At 51.9% G+C, this 17,662-nt stretch overlaps 1 protein-coding gene across 3 annotated transcripts; it reads right to left on the reverse strand.

Moving 5' to 3' along the window:
• Positions 1–1,771: 1,771 nt before the first annotated feature.
• On the reverse strand, positions 1,772–17,639 carry G6PD (glucose-6-phosphate dehydrogenase). 3 transcript variants are annotated; one of them, XM_081126742.1, is made up of 13 exons: positions 17,376–17,639; positions 16,378–16,505; positions 7,635–7,672; positions 7,435–7,543; positions 5,737–5,954; positions 4,895–5,053; positions 4,639–4,764; positions 3,913–4,006; positions 3,431–3,617; positions 2,913–3,148; positions 2,760–2,836; positions 2,543–2,635; positions 1,772–2,455 (listed from the first exon to the last, which is right to left on the reverse strand). In XM_081126742.1, exons 2-13 carry the CDS (start codon positions 16,495–16,497, stop codon positions 2,365–2,367), a joined length of 1,548 nt encoding a protein of 515 aa, XP_080982868.1. In that variant the 5' UTR covers positions 16,498–16,505; positions 17,376–17,639; the 3' UTR covers positions 1,772–2,364. The 3 variants fall into 3 exon arrangements, with proteins under 3 accessions (XP_080982868.1, XP_080982867.1, XP_080982869.1); XM_081126741.1 differs by having other exon boundaries at positions 17,096–17,600; XM_081126743.1 differs by lacking the exon at positions 17,376–17,639 and adding an exon at positions 17,088–17,242.
• Between the last annotated feature and the right edge of the window lie 23 nt (positions 17,640–17,662).

Genomic DNA, 17,662 nt, shown 5'->3' on the forward strand with positions numbered 1-17,662 from the left:
AGGAGCCGTGGGGGCCAAGCTCTTGCTAACAGCCTGAGGGCCTTCCCCATCCTGTAACACTGAGCCCTGTCAACTGCAGGACCCCAGTGAGTGTCCTCACCTCCCTGGGACTGGAGCTTTCCAACCCTGGTCATTTCCTGGGTTGCTGGTTTGTTCCCTCCAGAAAACTTATCACCCACCACATCTGATCATTTGTTCTTTTTCATCCAACAGAACCCAGGCTCATGAATGCAGGGACCACAGTGCTGGTTCCTGACATCTCCCCAGTGCTCAGCTGAGAGGAGCCTGGGAAGAGGGGGGATAGACGTGCAAGGGGTGCTACCTTTGTTGAGAGTATACTGGGTTGAACAGTGTCCCCCCAACTCTGTGTCTACCTGGAACTTCGGAATGTGGCCTTATTAAAAAATGGGGTGTTGCCCTAGCTGGTTTTCTCAGTGGTTAGAGCATTGGCCCGAGGACTGAGGGGTCCCAGGTTCAATTCCAGCCAAGGGCATGTACCTTGGTTACAGGCTCCATGTGGGAAGCAACCAATTGATGTCTCTCTCACATCGATGTCCCCTCCCCCCACTCTGAAAAGCAATGGAAAAAATGTCCTCGGGTGAGGATTTAAAAAGAAAAAAAAAAGGGGGGGGGAGCAGCTGGGCGTGGCTCAGCAGTTGAGCATGGACCTAGGATCCAGGAGATTGGGGTTTGATTCTCGGTCAGGGCACATGCCCCGGTTGCGGGCTCGTTCCCCAGTTGGGGGTGTGCAGGAGGCAGCTGATCAATGACTCTCTCATCATTGATGTTTCTCTCTCTCTCCCTCTCCTTTCCTCTCTCTGAAATCAATAAAAGATACATTAAAAAAATAAAATAAAATAAAAAGGGGGTGTCTGTAGAGGTAATCAAGGTAAGTTAGGTTGAGGTCACACTGGAATATGATGACCCCTAATCCAACATGATTGTTCTTATAAAAAAAACCAGGGAGACAGATACACGGGGTGGGGGGGGGGTGTTCTTTGAAGACGGAGGCAGACAATGATGTGTCTACAAGCCAAGGAATGCCGGCCACCACCAGAAACTAACAAGGAGGACCCTCCCGCAGAGCCTTGGAGGCAGTGCAGCCCTGCTCACTCCTCGATTTCAGACTTCTGGCTTCCAGAACTGTGACAAGATAAATAAGTTGTCTTAAGCCTATGATGCATGCTGTTTTGTTATGGTGGCCCCGGGGAACAAATACAAGCAGAGACTCCATGACCTCAGGGCCACAGCTGTCTGCCTCAGAGTGGCCAAGCTGTGGTGCCTGCCTGGACTATCCACTCCCTCTCGGCATCTGATGTTAGTCACAAGATCCTGTTGCCTTTCCTTCCTAAATACTTCTCACTTTTATGGGCTGGCGATGTGTGCAAATCGCCCCCACCTTCCCTGAGGTGACCTGGCTGGGGCAGGAACACTGTCAGGGTGGAGGTCTATGTGGGCAGCATGTGCAGTGAAGCATTTTGGTGGAAGGTGAAAAGAACTCGATCTATCCTTATATCCCATGGAGTGAGACAGGATGAAGGTACAGAGGTGAGGGGGACTCTGGAGGTGCTAGGATGCAGGACTGGGTCATGATGGGACACAGGGTCAGGGGTGAAGGATGTCCAGGTTCCCAGCCTAGCCAGTGGTAGAAAGTGGGTGACAGGGAGAGGGTGTGGCCAGGAGGACTCCACCAGGTGGGCTGGCCCCATGTGCACGTAACCTCCTTCATGGCCACAGGTGGGAGGAAGGAAACAACCAGAGGACAGGTGGGTCTGTTTATGGATTTAATGGCAGGGGGCTGAGGTGGGACATCCCACCTGCTGCTTCTGCTTTTCTAGTAGCAAGGGGGGCACCTGTGGGTGGGGTGGGCCATGGAGTGTAGACTTGGCCTGGCGGGGCAGAGGGACATTCCGGGGGCCCAAAACATGGGCGATTGCTGGGCAGCATGGAAGTCCCCTCCAGCAGGTGATCAGGAATGTACAGTGCCCTGAGTGGGACATGCTGGCTCCCTTTGCCCATAGCCAGTGGGGGTGTGGGTCGGCCACTGGCCCAGTAAGGCCCACCCACTGATCCTCCCCCTTGTCCCTAACTGCTGTCCTAGGCTGAGGTGCCTGGGACAAAAGGAAGGGCCACTTTTCTTCCTTCCACTGGGGCTCAGTCCCATAGACAGAAGCTGGCTCAGGTGGGGCCAGTGGCAGCTGGGGATGGTCACAGCGCAAATGTTGAGGGTTGGTGGTTGAGGAATGTAGCTGGGCCCGGGGCCAGGAATGTGAAGCTGAGGCCTATGGTCCCGAAGTCCTCCCGAAGTGGGGTCAGGCAGTGGGAAGGGCAGAAACAAACAGGGGATGGGAAGGGGCCTGGTGCTTAGAGCTTGTGGGGGTTCACCCACTTGTAAGTGCCCTCATATTGGAAGCCCACTCTCTTCATCAGCTCATCTGCTTCTGCTGGACCTCGGCTAAGAGAGAGACAGGCAGAGGGGAGGCCTTAGGAAGCCCCAAGCTCCAGTGTCCTCCCATCCCTCCCGCCATGCCCATCCCCTCACCTGCCATAAACGTAGGGGATGGGCTGGGGCTTCTCCCGCTCGATCTGGTGCAGCAGTGGTGTGAAGATCCGCCAGGCCTCCCGGAGCTCGTCACTGAGGGGACACACCCATGTTTTTGGGGGAGTGTGGGGATGTGGAGGGAGAAAGGGAGGGTGCAGGCCATCCCTACTGCCTGGAGCCCAGCCCCTGCTGCACACAAGCACAGGGCCCCCCTCACCTGCGCACGAAGTGCATCTGGCTCCCACAGAAGACATCCAGGATGAGGCGCTCATATGCATCGGGGAGCTTCACGTTCTGCAAGAGAGGGTGTTGCTGAGGCTGCCGGCGTACTCGGAGCCCCCTGGCCCACCCCCGAGGGCTGGGTTCCCACCTTGTATCTGTTGCCATAGGTCAGGTCCAGTTCCGACTCCTCGGGGTTGAAGAACATGCCAGGCTTCTTGGTCATCATCTTGGTGTACACGGCCTCGTTGGGCTGTACTCGGATCACCAGCTCATTACGCTTGCACTGCTGCTGGAAGATGTCTCCAGCCACATCGCGGAACTGCAAGCGCACCTCGGCCTTACGCTCGTTCAGGGCTTTGCCACAGCGCAGGATGAAGGGCACCCCTGGATGAGGAACAAAGCTGGCCTCAAGACTGGCTCTGCCAGCAGCTCTGGCCACTTGCAGTGTGTGAGGGAGAGAGGGAGGGAGTGTGTGTGACAGGTGCGTGCAGGGGAGAGAGGGTGTGTGCATGCATGTGTGTGGTGAGGTGGCTATATCCCACCCTGCTGGCCCTCTTTCAGCATCCCAAGTGGGCTAGCCGCTGCCCCTGAGTGGGTCAGACCCCGGGGAGAAGAACTCCACGAGGGATTGCCAGCCTGCCTGCCAGGCTTGAACGTGTCACCTACCATCCCACCTCTCGTTCTCCACATAGAGGACAACAGCTGCAAAGGTGGCAGTGGTGGATCCACGGGGCACTGTGGGGTCATCCAGGTACCCTTTGGTGGCCTCACCCTCTCCGTTGGGATTCCCCACATACTGGCCCAAGACCATGTTTTTCACCTGCGCCTCTGAGATACACTTCAACACCTTGACCTGGGAAGAGGTGAGGAGAGAGGGGTCCCTCGGGTAAAAAGATGGAGTGGCCCATGCATGGGACAGAGTGTGAGGAGCCACATGACCCAAAAGCCCCCAGAAACACCCTCATTTTTTCTGGAAGGAGAAGCTGCAGCTTAGAGGGGCAATGGGTCTTCCCTTGGTCACACAGCAGTCACTGCTAGTTCCTGCAGCATGACATCTTGGGCTTCTGATTCCCAGCCCAGGGCACCCCTTCCTCAGGGCTGGTTGCTGGGGCTGGCAGCAAGGACCAGGAGGGTGCACTTCTACCCACCTTCTCATCGCGGACATCGTCCGAATCAGTGGAGGCTGGCTTCTCCATGGCCACCAGACACAGCATCTGTAGCAGGTGGTTCTGCATCACGTCCCTGGCAGGGAAGCAGGTGGAACTCAGTCAGGGGCTTCCATTGGAAGAAAGGTATGAGGAGTAAGCCTGCCTTTTGCCCCCTCCCTGTCAGCCAGGTTTTGGGTGCTAGGGCTTCAAGTGTAACTTTTTTAAAAAAAAATCCTCACCAGAGGATACGTTTTTATTGATTTTTTTTTTTTTTTTTAGAGAGAGAAGAAGGGGAGAGGAAGGGGGAGAGGGAGAAACATTGATGTGAGAGAAACATTAATTGGTTGACTCCCGTATGCACCCAGACTGGGGATCATAACCCGCATCCTGGATATATGCTGTGACTGGGAATTGAACCCGCCACCTTTCAGTGTATGGGATGACACTCCAACCGAGCTACACTGACCAGGGCTCAGGTGGGGCTTTTGAGCACCAAGTTATGAGACTTGCTTCCTAATCCTCAGCATCTGCCAGGTTCCCTCAAGGCAAGGAAGTGACCCTCCTTTCATGGCTACCACTGACTGACCAGACACTCCCATTGCAGAATTTGAACTTTGGGGTGGGGAAGGAGTAATCTCCTAGAATAGTGAGAGGTGACCCTGCAGGGAGGCAGGATTGTGCCCCATGCCCATACAGGCCTTCTAGAAAGGGGAAATGGGCTCTCACCGGATGATCCCAAATTCATCGAAGTAGCCCCCACGGCCCTCAGTACCAAAGGGCTCCTTGAAGGTGAGGATGACACAGGCGACATTGTCCCGGTTCCAGATGGGGCCAAAGATCCTGTTGGCAAACCTGCAGGAAGTGCAGGACAGAGGCTGGTGTTACATCCGATGGGGCAGCAGCAGGGCAGGCTAAGCTCCCCAGTGCCCAACCCTGAGCTGGTCCCCTCCGCCCCATTCGCCAGACCCAGCCCTGGCTATACCTCAGCACCATGAGGTTCTGGACCATCTCCTTGCCCAGGTAGTGGTCGATGCGGTAGATCTGGTCCTCGCAGAACAGGGAGGAGATGTGGTTGGACAGCTGGTTGGAGCTCTGCAGGTCCTTCCCGAAGGGCTTCTCCACAATGACGCGGTTCCAGCCTCTGCAGGAGCCCAGAGATGTGTAACTCCTACACCCTCCCTGGGAAGCTGGGGCCAGAACCTCCACCTCCCCAGTAACCTCTCCTCAGGGAGTAGGGACAGGAGTGGCCTGGGAACTAGGGGGGGAGCAGGAGGAGGGGACATCAAGGACACAGTTATCTCTGTGGGTTTTAAAATGGGAAAAAGTCCCTTTCTTTGTTAGTCCCCACTGAGAGTTAACATAGCATTCTGCATTCAAAGCCAAGACAAAGTGAGAGAGAAGGCTGTGGCTTTGGGAAAACTACCGAGTGACCAAGCCCAGGAAGAGGAATACTTGTGGAGCACCACCACCACCTTGTGAAATGCCAAAAACTCAAAGCAGCAGCAGCTGGTAGTTTGATGGAGCCACACTGCCACCTTGTAGTGCTATTGGGAACTGCTTCCAGGAATAGTTGGATTTCTAGTGAGATAAATCATGAGGGTCTACACTAGGATTTGGAATGTAAATAGGTGTGGTAGCATTTTCAGTAAGGATGTCAGAAAGCTACTATATTTACAGCCTATTCCATTCTTCATGGAGCTAACTCATGTAGAGAACAAACGGGCATCCTTCTTTTTTAGACTCCCTAGACAGCTGCCACGGAAGGCCAGACCAAGGTAGGGCACATCAAGGAGACAGGAAGTAAGGGCAAAAGACAAGCCTTACGTCTCGCTCATGCAGGTCTCTCGGATGTTCTTGGTGACAGCCTCATAGACAGTAGGGGGCAAAGCCAGGTAGAATAGGCGGTTGGCCTGTGACCCCTGGCAGAGGGCGTTCATGTGGTTATTGAGGTGCTCAAAGGAGGCTGTGTGATCGTACTGGCCAGCCACATAGGAGTTGCGGGCAAAGAACTCTTCCAGCTTGGGCTTCTCCTCTGGGGTGGCCTGGGAAATACGTACACAGGGATGTCAGCCCTTCCTTGCTCATCTCGCAGCCAGGGCAGGCTCCTTTGGAAGCCAGCCAGCCTAGCCCCACACTGGGTTCACCCCCATTTCATCAGCTTTGCACACCCAAGGGGGAGGACAAGGCAGCATGTATCACTGCAGGAGGTGAGGCCTAGCAGTCTCAGGCCAGGTCCAGGATGGGCACAGTCACCCTTGGGGACCTCGTGCCCTAAGACAGAAGTCAGATTTAGAGAAAAGTTTGATCTGGGAGAAACACACGGGAGAAAGATCTCTCTCTCTTTCTCTGAAGTCATTACGCCAAACTACAGTGTGTTGGGGAAACCCAAATCTGTAGGATTTCCCTGGTCTAGAGACTTTTTCATCTCCCAGCCCTGGGGCACAGTGAGTCCGCATGAGGGGGAGGGAGCTGGGAAACAGGGGTCTCAGGCTCATAGGGTTCCTGCACCCCACTCTGCACTCCTCCTGTTATCAAGGAAGTGGCAGTAGCTTGGCTGGTGTTGCTTAGTGGTTGAGTGTCGACCTACGAACCAGGAGGTCATGGTTCAATTTCTGGTCAGGGCACATGCCCGGATCTCAGGCTCCATCCCCAGTAAGGGGCGTGCAGGAGGCAGCCGATCAATGACTCTTTTATCACTGATGTTTCTCTCTCTCCCCCTTTCCCTTCCTCTCTCTGAAATCAATAAAAACATATATTTTTTAAAAAAAGAGCCCTAGCCGGGCCGGCGTGGCTCAGAGGTTGAGCATCAACCTATGATCCAGGAGATCGGGGTTCAATTCCCGGTCAGGGCACAAGCCTGGGTTGCAAGCTCGATCCCCAGTAAGGGGTGTGCAGGAGGCAGCCGATCAATGACTCTTTCATCACGGATGTTTCTCTCTCTCCTCCCCTCTCCCTGAAATCAATAAAGACATGTTTAAAAAAAAAGAAGAGCCTTAGCCTGTTTGGTTCAGAGGTTACAGCATCAGCCCTCAGACTGAAGGGCCCCAGGTTTGATTCCAGCCAAGGACACATACCTCGGTTGCAGGCTTGATCCCCGGCCCTGGTCGGGGTGCGTGCAGGAGGCAACCAATTGATGTGTCTCTCTCACATTAGTGTTTCTCTCCCTCCCTTTCATTCTCTCTGAAAAGCAATGGAAAAAAATATCCTTGGGTGAGGATTTAAAAAAAAAAAAGAGAGAGAGGAGTTTTTAGGAAAAAAAGGAAGTAGCAGGAGCAGGTAAGCAGAGTTTTCTGTGCCAGTTTGGCAGAGTGATGTGGGTGGTTATGGGGAGGGCAAGGATAAGAAGTGCTTGGGCATGAGTTGCCCCAGGCGACTGCCTTAACATAGCCCTGACCATCTGCCAGGACAGGAAGAGAAGGGCCAGACCTGGGGGAGGAGAAGCAGAGAGTGTGAGTAGGAGGGAAGGGCAACCTGGAATGGGATAGGGGGATGCCCCCTTCAGAGGCCAAGGAAGCTACTCACTTTGAAGAAAGGCTCGCTCTGCTTGCGGATGTCGGCCACCGTGAGGCGGGAACGGGCATAGCCCACAATGAAAGTGTTTTCGGGCAGAAGGCCATCCCGGAACAGCCACCTGAGGGCAGAGCATGGCTGTGGTAAGGGCGGGGAGGGCAGGGAAGGTGAGGAGGGTGTGGGACAGTGGGATAGTGGAGGGGGCTGCTTACCAGATGGTGGGGTAGATCTTCTTCTTGGCCAGGTCACCCTGTGGCAGAGGGAACAGACATGGTTAAGAGAAGCTAGGGACATGACCTAGATTGTATCGCCACTTGGAGACCTGGGTACTCGCTCACGGTCACCACTCAACCACAAGTATACCTGTCTTGCTCCTGTCGGAGGAGCGTGAATTAGAGTCTGTGCTAGCCCTTTACTCTGATCCTGAACTAACAGTGCCCACATATTGCAGGAGCTACCTTGAGGTGGACGGACCTTGTGCTGGCCAGGAGGCACCACGACCAACCTGGCCACCCTGCAATCACAGAGACTATGATCTCTGGTCTCAGTGCAAGCAAGTGGAATCAAACCCAAACCAAAAAGTCCACTTTTAAACAGCTCACAGGCTGAAGAAGGAAACCTAAAAACTCCATTCACTAGAACCAAATGGCAATGGAAGCAGCATAAATCAAAACTAGTGAGATATAGCCTGGCTGGCATGGCTCAGTGGTTGGGCGTCGACGTATGAACTAGGAGGTCACAGTTCCATTCCTGGTCAGGGCACATGCAGGCTGGATCCCCAGTGGGGGGAGTGCAGGAGGCAGCTGATCAATGATTCTCTCTCATCATTGATGTTTCTATCTGTCCCTCTCCCTTCCTCTCTCTGAAATCAATAAAAGCATATTTAAAAAAAACCAACTTGTGAGATGTGGCCTTAAGCGCTTATGTTGGCAAAAAAAAGAATGACTCGAAACTAATCAGGTAAGCATTCAATTTAAAAAATCAGATAAAGGACAGTAGAGTTAAAAAAAAAAAAAAAATCCTCACCTGAGGACATTTTCACTGGTTTTTAGAGAGAGGGGAAGGGAGGAAGAGAGGGAGGGAGGGGGAGGGGGAGAAGGGGGGGAGGAGGAGAGGGAAACACATTGATGTGAGAAACATCAATTGACTGTCTCCCACACATGCCCCAACCAGGGATCAAACTTGCAACCTAGTCATGTACCCTGATTGGGAATTGAACCCACGACCTTTTGGTACACAAGACAACTCTCCAACCAACTGAGCCACATCAGCCAGGGCAAGGACAGTAGAATTTTTAACAAAGCTGGAAATACTGAAAAATTAATAAAATGGAAAACAAAAGACGAACAAAGCCAAAACCTGGTGGTCGAAAAGGACTAATAAGAAACAGACAACTCTCTGGCAAGATTGCTTTTTATTTATTAAATCTTTTAATTTTTATTTATTTTTTTAAATCCTGACCCAAGGATATTTTTTCCATTGCTTTTCAGAGAGGATTGAAAGGAGAGTGAGAGGGAGGGAAACATCAATGTGAGAGAGACACATCTATTGGTTGCCTCCCGCACGAGCCCTGACCAGGGCTGGGGATCAAGCCTGCAACTCAGGTACATGCCCTTGGCTGGAATCGAACCAGGGACCCTTCAGTCTGAGGGCTGACGCTCTAACCACTGAGCCAAACCGGCTAAGGCAAGATTGCTATTTATTTATTATTTTTAAAGGCATTGTTTTATATCTATATCTTTTTATTGATTTCAGAGAGAGGAAAGGAGAGGGAGAGAGAGATAGAAACACCAATGATGAGACAGTCATTGAGGGTTGAGCCCGCAACCCGGGCATGTGCCCTGACCAGGAACTGAACCTCGATCTCGTAGATCCTAGGTTGACGCTCAACCGCTGAGCCACGCCCGGCTGGGTAAGATTGCTTTTTAAAAGGTGCCAAGAATTAGGAGTGAAATGGGACAAAATTACAGTCAGGCAACACAGAAGAGGGTTTCATTATTATTATTTAAAAAAATATATACCTTTATTGATTTCAGAGAGAGGAAAGGAGAGGGAGAGAGAGGGGAAGAAACATCAATGATGAGAGAATCATTGATCGAGCCCACAACCCGGGCATGTGCCCTGACCAGGAATCGAACCCTGATCGCCTGGATCCTAGGTCGACGCTCAACCGCTGAGCCACGCCCAGCCGGGCAGAAGAGGGTTTTATGAACACCTTTATTCCACGTCTGACAACTTAGATGAAATGGACAAATTTCTAGAAAAATCCAACCTACCAAAATGGAATGAGGGACCTGAGTGGGCAATGGTCATTAAGGAAATAGGATTGTGGTCACTAAACCTTCCCACAATACAATAACAGCTCTGACCCTGGCACAGGAATCTTTGCCAGTGGGTTCTACCACAATGCCTAGAAGAGAGAGCTCCAGCCTGAGGCAAAAAGAATGGGGAGCACTCCTTGAGCCACTTTATGGGGCCTCCAGATGCTTGGTGATGAGATCTATGCTGAAGGCACATGGGAACCCCTCAGACCATCTCATTCACATCCACAGATACAGATGTAAAGTCATGCAAAAAAATCCATCAGCAAACCCAATCCTGCAATGTTGAAAATGTAATGTGTTAGAACCAAGTTGGGGGGCATCCTAGAAACAAAAGGTTACCTTGGTACTAAAAAGCAAAAATCACTGAAATTCACCTCATTAACAGATTGAAGGAAAAAGATATAAGGAACCTTGCTAACCTCACCAGATGTAGATAAAGTGTTCTAGAGAATTCAACATCTACCATGATAAGAACTCTTATCAAATTAGGAACAAAAGGGAACTTCCTTACTTAACTTGATAAAGGGCACCTATAAAACCTCACAAACATACATAATGGGAAAACGCTGAGATAATCCCCTTTAAACAACCAAGAGCAAGAAGAGTGCCTCTGTTGGCTCTTTTGTCAATGACCAGCTAGAGGCCCTAGCCAGCTCAGCAAGGTGCAAGAATGAGAATGGTGTAAGGATGAGAAAGAAAACGAAAAATGGATGTTACAGTCTGTCTATTAAAACAAAACCACCTCAAACCAAGCTACAGATCAATTATTATAGTTAATGATAGTTTAGCAAGGTTGCTAGATTAAATAAATCAATAGACGAGAGCAAGCAAAGATTTCTTAGATAGGAAAAAGAAGACAATAACCAGTAAAAAGCTGATAAATTAAGGCTTCATCAAAATTAAAAACTCCTGTCCATAAGACACTATTAAGAAGAATAGATAAGCCATAGGCTGGGAGAAAATATTCACCCAATTTATTTATATCCAGAATGTATAAGCCACTCCTGCAATAAAATAAGAAAACCACCCAGTTAAAAATGGGTAAAAGACTTGATCAGATACTTTACAAGGAAATGAATGGCTAATAAAAATGTGAGAAAGTGTTCAAGGTCATCAGTTGTCAGAAAAATGCAAATTAACCACAATGACATACCACTTCACACCCATTAGAATTGGCTGTAATCCAAAAGATTGACACCACCAAGTGATGGACAGGATGTGGAGCAAATGCTCGTACATGCATGTTCACAGCAGCCTTAATTTATAATATCCACAAGCTGGAAACAACCCAAATGGTCAAATCGATCAACAGGTGGATGGGCAAGCTGTATATTCATTCAATGGGATACTACTCAACGACAATAAGCAATGAGCTAGTGATCCACCCACCCAACACAGGCAAATCTCAAGAATATTATGCTGAGCCAAATTACTCTATGAGTTCACTTAAATGAACCTCTAGAATAGGTAAAAACTAGTCTACTGTGATAGAAATTACATCAGTGGTTGTCTGGAGCACGGGGTGGAATGACTGGGAAGGCCATCCAAGAATTTTCTGGATAGATGGACACGTCCTATATTGTCATAAAGATTTGTAGCCAATTGTACAGTTAAGATTTGTGTATTTCAATATGCACAGATTTTGCCTAAAAAAAGAACAAGACTGAAAAAAAACACAAGAATTTAGCAGAGGGCAGAGAGTGGGTAAAGCAAGATGGCAGAACATTGTGGGAGCTGGGCAATGGACAATGGCCGTTCATAGAGCTATTCGGTCAACTTCCAAAATAAAAGCAAGGGTGTAACACACGGCAACTGTGAGCAACAATATGGTGAATCCCACAAATTTGACAGGAGACTTATTAGAAAGAATCATAAAGTTCCTTCTCCCCAAGCTCTAGTTTAGTCGCTGTAGCCATTCTAACGTGCTTTAATCTTGTAAGCTGACAACTGAATTCTTCCCTCCAGCTGGAAGAGGAAGAGGCGAGGATCGTCACTGGCCACTGGAGAACAGAGCAGAGAGCCCTTTCATCTGCTTGCCCTGTAATTGAGGCACAGGACAGGCCTGGGCACGACCCATGCTCCACTGAGCGTGGCCAAACAATAGGGTGGGGTGGGGTGTGTGTGCGGGGGGGGGGGGGGGGGGGGGGGGGGGTTAGAACATGCTAGGCTAGGATGGATCTGAATTCGCCCCAGGCAGAAAAAAGGAGCCTGTGCTGTTGGAGCCAAAACAATTCTGACCTGGTTAAAATCCCTCTGTAGACAGGCAGTTAGGAAGGCACTGGGGGCCCGGGGGGTGCTCCTGGGTGGGAAACCCCTACTATGGGTGGTGGTGGGGGAAGGCCATTTCTGAGACTATAGGCTCTGAGAGAGCTCATGGGTGCCTGGTGCCTTGAATGTTCATGTTTTTCCTGTTCTCTGCTTCGTCTCCAATGTCCTTGGGTGACCTGACCTCTACCCAGGGCTTAAGGTGGGGACCTGCATGTGGACAACTCCAAGTGTCTTCCAGCCCAGAGTACGCTGAGCACTAAGCTCACACAAGCAGGTGTCTACTGGCCATTTTCAGGCTCCACTGGGACCCCAAATTTCCAAAATGGGCAGTTCCCAAAACGGTATGCTGTGTCAGTGCATCTGTATAAGCCTGCCAACTGCTCACACTGATCTCTTAAATGCTCTGGAAGGGGGTCTCTATTGTAACTGCCACCTTGCACATGAAGCACTGCCATAGCTGCACCAGATGGCTGCCCTCACTGGTCCTTCAAGGTCCAACTCTGAGCCCCAGTCTGGGCTTTGAGCTTCCCCTCCATGTCAGCGCCCACTAGCCCCCACAGCGGCACTACTCATAATGAATCGTCAGTGTCTGCCTCTGGCTTCTCCCATCAGTGGGGCCAGATGGGGACTCTGCTTATGTCACCTTGGCTCAATGCTGGCCCTGCTGGTTCCAGAGAGGGCTTGCTGGAGACTAGCCCCCAGGAGAAACAATCAGAAACTCAGCCTGCAAGCTCCTCATGGCAGGAACTGTTTGCTTACCATCAAATTCCAGCAGGCTGTGAGGAATTGGGACAGTCTACAGGCAATGGATTGGTGGCAGGGGACTAGTTTCCTGTTTGCTGAGTCACAGTGCCTCGCACCCCAAACTGTTTGTTCTTGCCGGTCCCTTTGGGATTAATTAGCGATAGAACCTGCTTGTCTTGTTCTGCTCGGCCCCTGCAACCAGAGGTGTGCTGGGCTCCAAGTCATCCAAGGAAGAGGTGATGTAGGACCCAGGGCAGTGGTGGGTGTGGGGCCTGGCAGCTGCTCTCTTTGGACTGGGGAGGCCTGCCCTCCCTGCTGGCCTGAGCTGAACTCCTTTGCAAGAAGCAATGTGGAAAGACATTGATCAAATCTAAGCATGCTGTGTGTGGGGTGTGGAGCAATTACAGGGGCTCTTGGTGAGATGCAGCAATCTTTCCTACACTCTTCATTTTGCTTGAGGACCACAGTAGGGAAGGAGCTGCCTGGGAACATGGTGACTTATCTGGAGAAGCAGAACCTGATTGGGATATCCAGCCACCAGTATCTGGCCTGGCTGGGGCAAAGGAACCGGGGCCACTACCTGCCTGTTGCCGCCCAGGTTTGTCTTCAGTATCTGTCTTATAAGCCCAAACCACTGCTGATGTCTATGAGGGTTTTATGACAAAAGGTGTGACAGAGAACTCTAGGGGTTGGTTGCCAGCTCAAGGCCCTGAAGAGCGGGCCATCCTGTCCCCCTAGGGTCACTCAGGTCAAGGACCTCGCCACTGGGGTGAGAAAACTAGAGCTGCTGAGGTAGGCTTGGCTGCAAAGCTAACAAGGGGCCTCCCTACTCCACCCTAGGGCTCGTGAATCACCAGGACTTTGGGGGAGTGCCAATATCATCATGACACAGCAAGAATCTTATCGGCCCAAGGGGAAGGCAGTCCAGAAGCATTCCGAGGAAAAGGAGGGGCCGGGGTTGCCAGGTCATCCCTTGTATAGGCCCGTCACTGGGATGGGCTCTGAGCACCCACTGAGCTCATGGCCCTTGTGGTCCAGGTGGGGGGACTGAGGCCCAGAGAGATGAGGGGCTCACTGAGAATGATGCAGTAAGCCAATCCTGCCTAAGTGGATTCCCAGTCCTACCTCTTTCTCTTACCCTCATTCCTCTCTACATCCCCTGGAGGGAAGAGTCACTCCAGCCTGACCAAGGCCCTATCAGATAGGGGAGAAAGTGCTCTGCCAGGCCCAAGATTCTTCCCCTCATTCTGGTCTGTAAGGAGAAACTGGTTTCTTTTATTTCAAAGCTTTCTGGACTGGGACAGTAAGAACCTTCACTCTCTTCCTGCTTGGGGGTAAGAATCCTGAGAAGGGGGAAGTGGCTACATAGCAGGGGAAACAGAGCAGCTCCCAGCCCATTGGGTAACTCCGTGAGCCAGCATCACGATGCTCCCAGGAAGGAAGTTGGGTGTGCAGCTGAGGGTTGGGTAAGCGGGTGAGGGAGGAGGAAGGGGCAGAGGGTGGCCACATGGGCCCAGGCTGCCCCAGGGGGTTCACCAGACACTAGAGGCTCTGTGTTTGTTCTTCCCTTTGCAAGGAGTGCTCCCCCAGTCCTGGTTCTGCAGGCTCTCCTTATGAGATCTCTTGAGGGATGGGGCTGGGGACACAAGGGCCTGTTTGTGTCTTCTATCACATGCGCCACTCTGAATTCTTATTGGGTTCTAATTCACCATGGGTACTGGTCCCCCAGCACACCAGTCCCAGGAAGAGGGTGGGGCCTGTGTCTTTGTGCTGCAGAGGAAGCACTTGATCACCATTTGTTGGATGAATGAACACAAAACTCACTAATTTCCCACAGTACTACCCTGGCTATCTCCTACACGGAAGGAGCAAGCATGGGAGGCCTGATTCTGGGAGCTGTTCTAGGTGCTGTCTGAACATGGGAGGCCAGCCCACCCTGTTTCAGCCCCCTTGAACAGGAGATGGAGAAACAAGAAGGCTCTTCTTTGGTGGATACCCTGTGCTCCCCTAGTCCACCCTGCTGGAGTGGTACTTCCCATTTATGCTCTGGAAGCCTCTGGTTGTCACTCCCAGAATAGAGGAGAGCAAAGGGGAACCCTACTGATTGCAAAGAAACAAAGTTGCCCAACCCCAAGCTGGCCACAGGTAAAGGCAGTGAGGAGTCACAGAATCAGCTTGGCAGAGCCTGAGGACCCCTGGCACTTGCTTCATTTGCTATGTGGAAACACAGGTTCAGAGAAGGGAAGACACTTGCCCCAGGTCACACAGCAAGCCTGGGTGCTCTCAATGAAGCATCTAAGACTTGAGGGCATGGAATCGTAAGCCATTTTTTGTGGTTTGGGATGCCTTGTTGCAGCATCCTGTGACTGGCTGGTATGGGGATGAGGAAAAGGAGGAGAAATAATCCTGAGTTACTTTTTCTTCCAAATTATTTCCTGGACAAAGGGCATAATGGTCAGAGTCCTAGGTGTTAAGGTTGGTGGCCAACACAAGTATAGCTCCTCTAAGGGGATCAGACTGGGGCCAGGGTGCAGGCCAAGCCTTCCCCTGTGTGCTCCTCCTGTGCATTCCTCATATTTGGGCTTATGGGGAGTCAGAAGACAGTGCTTAGGGTGTACCTCCCTTCTCCCATCAGCAGAGCCCTCCTGCCCAGCTCTGCCTCCTGGCCTGCATTCTGGCTCTACTTTTCCAAGTTCTGCTCAGAATCTCAAAGTTGGCAGAGAGTAGGCTCTGTAAAGAGCAGCAGCATGTTATGATACATAAACAAAAAAACCAAGGTCCTCCAGAGCTGAGGGGGCCATGACGTGGAAGGTGCAGAGAGATAATGCCTACCCTGTCAAGAGCTGACTAGTTTTGGTAGAATTCTTGCTCAAGATTATATAATAAGTTATGGGCAAAAACGGTCATGCAATGCTTAAGCAGATTCTTGGTCACTACCAGAGTTAAAAATGAAGAGGAGGCCACTTTTACTTCTAGATCAAGCTCTGACAGCTCAGCTCATCAGCCCCTGTACACATCTTGCCACCCAGCAAATCTCCTTTCTACACTTCACACCGGGAGGGGAAGTTAGTGTGGGAGTCATGGCCTTTCCTATCAGAGCAAAACAACAGTGCCACTGGCTAGGCAATGGGGCTCCTCAGCAGGCCTTGGAAGTTTGGGCAAAGAGATAACGTTCAAAGAAAGGTTGAGCATTTGTCCCCAGGGAGAGAGAGAGAGACAAGGTAGAGATTAGGCCTCAGATTCTGCCTCTGGAGCTAATTGACTGTGACATTTGTCAAGTCACAAACAGGTTTGAAAAAGATAGATACAGAACGAATAGCCTCCACTGTCTGCATCTCAGTTTTCCCCAGGGAGAAGGAAGGCTAATTAGACAGAAATGGGTTTACAGTCAATGGCTGTGCATAGATTTTAGAAATGCCTCGAAGTGATTGTACACCAGGTGGGGTTGGGGTCATAGTGGCACACAGGCAGGAGCAGGAGGAAGAGCCCAACTAAGCCGAGCACAGGTGGCTCCACAACAGTCAGCTGGGAAAGCTCAGGCACCTAGCAGAAAAGGATCTTAAGCAATGTTGCACTCTTAACTTTGGATTTTAAGATGCAGGGCCTGGGGGAGACTCACCGATGCACCCATGATGATGAAGATATGTGTTTCAGACTGATGGAAGGCATCACCCTGGTACAGCTCTTCCCGCAGGATCCCACACACCTGGGTCCGGCTCAGGGCCACCTGCTCTGCCATGATGCTCTCTGGTAAAAGAAAGACTTGTTGACAAGGCAGGAGAACAGAAGAGCATTGAGAAGTTGGCAGCTTTCTTGAGGGGTCTTTTGGGCTCTCACCCAGCTGAGGTCTGATTATTGAAATCACTTGCTGTGAGTGGCGAGGGCAGGATGGCTGGGGGGGGGACTTAGAAACAGGGGAGGGGGTGGGGGGTGTTAGAAATTTGTGGCTCTGGTCTCTGGCCATACTTCCCAGGCAGCCTTATTTCACAGGTACATTATAAAATTACACAAAACACTAGTGGATTCCAACTGGAGCCTCAATTCTGGGGTACTGAGTAAAACCCTGCTGGAGCATCGTACGACTTGCCTAGGTTCATCTCACTCAGGAAATCAGGTGGAAACTCCACAATGAGCTGCAGCATGTTAGACCCTGCAGCTCCAGCCCGCCTCCTGCCAAGCTGGGAGACTCGGGCAAGTCCCTGCCCCTTTCAGGGTCTCAGTCTCCTCAGGGGTAAGACCCTTTGATTTTGCCCAGCTCCCAAACTTGGCACATCGAAGGGTCTCGCGGTGCAGCATGCCCCTCCGCGGGCGTGACATCCACCCACCCACCTTGTTACCTGCACTTCGCTGCTGCCGCCCGTCGTGCTGGCAGCCCAGAAGTTTCCGGCCGTTTCCGGGGGCTGAGACCCGCCGGTCCATTTAAGCAGCGGGGGCGGGCACCCGATCTGAGCTGACCGCCTCAGGAGAGGCGCGCGGGCGGGGCCTCCACGGACCTCTCCCTCGCGGGGGCGGGGCGCAGGCAAGTGCGCGCGCATCCCAAGCTGCCCTTCTCTCCCCTCCCCTCCCCCCGCCCCCAGCGCGAGGTCCCTCCTCTTGGCCCGCCCCGCCCTTGAGCACCTGCGCGGGCTTTAGTGCCGCAGGCAGCCTGCTGTCCCCGCCGCCGCCGTGCGAGGTACCCAAAGCCTAGTAGGTCCGCGTGCAGCTCTGCGGTGTTCCCTCACTTATCCATCGCAGACTCGGCCCCGTCCCTACAACCCAGCTTTCTCCTCTGACCCGGGCAGCCCTGCACCCCAGCGAAGGGCTCCACATCCGCCGGCGGCGTGGCCACGCCCCCTGGACCCCTGTTTACGGCACCGCACCGCCTCCTGGTCCAGACGGGTCGCGGGCTGGGGTCAAATCAGCCC

The sequence above is a fragment of the Miniopterus schreibersii genome (genome assembly GCF_964146895.1).
Source record: "Miniopterus schreibersii genome assembly, chromosome: X".
Classification (NCBI taxonomy): domain Eukaryota; kingdom Metazoa; phylum Chordata; class Mammalia; order Chiroptera; family Miniopteridae; genus Miniopterus; species Miniopterus schreibersii.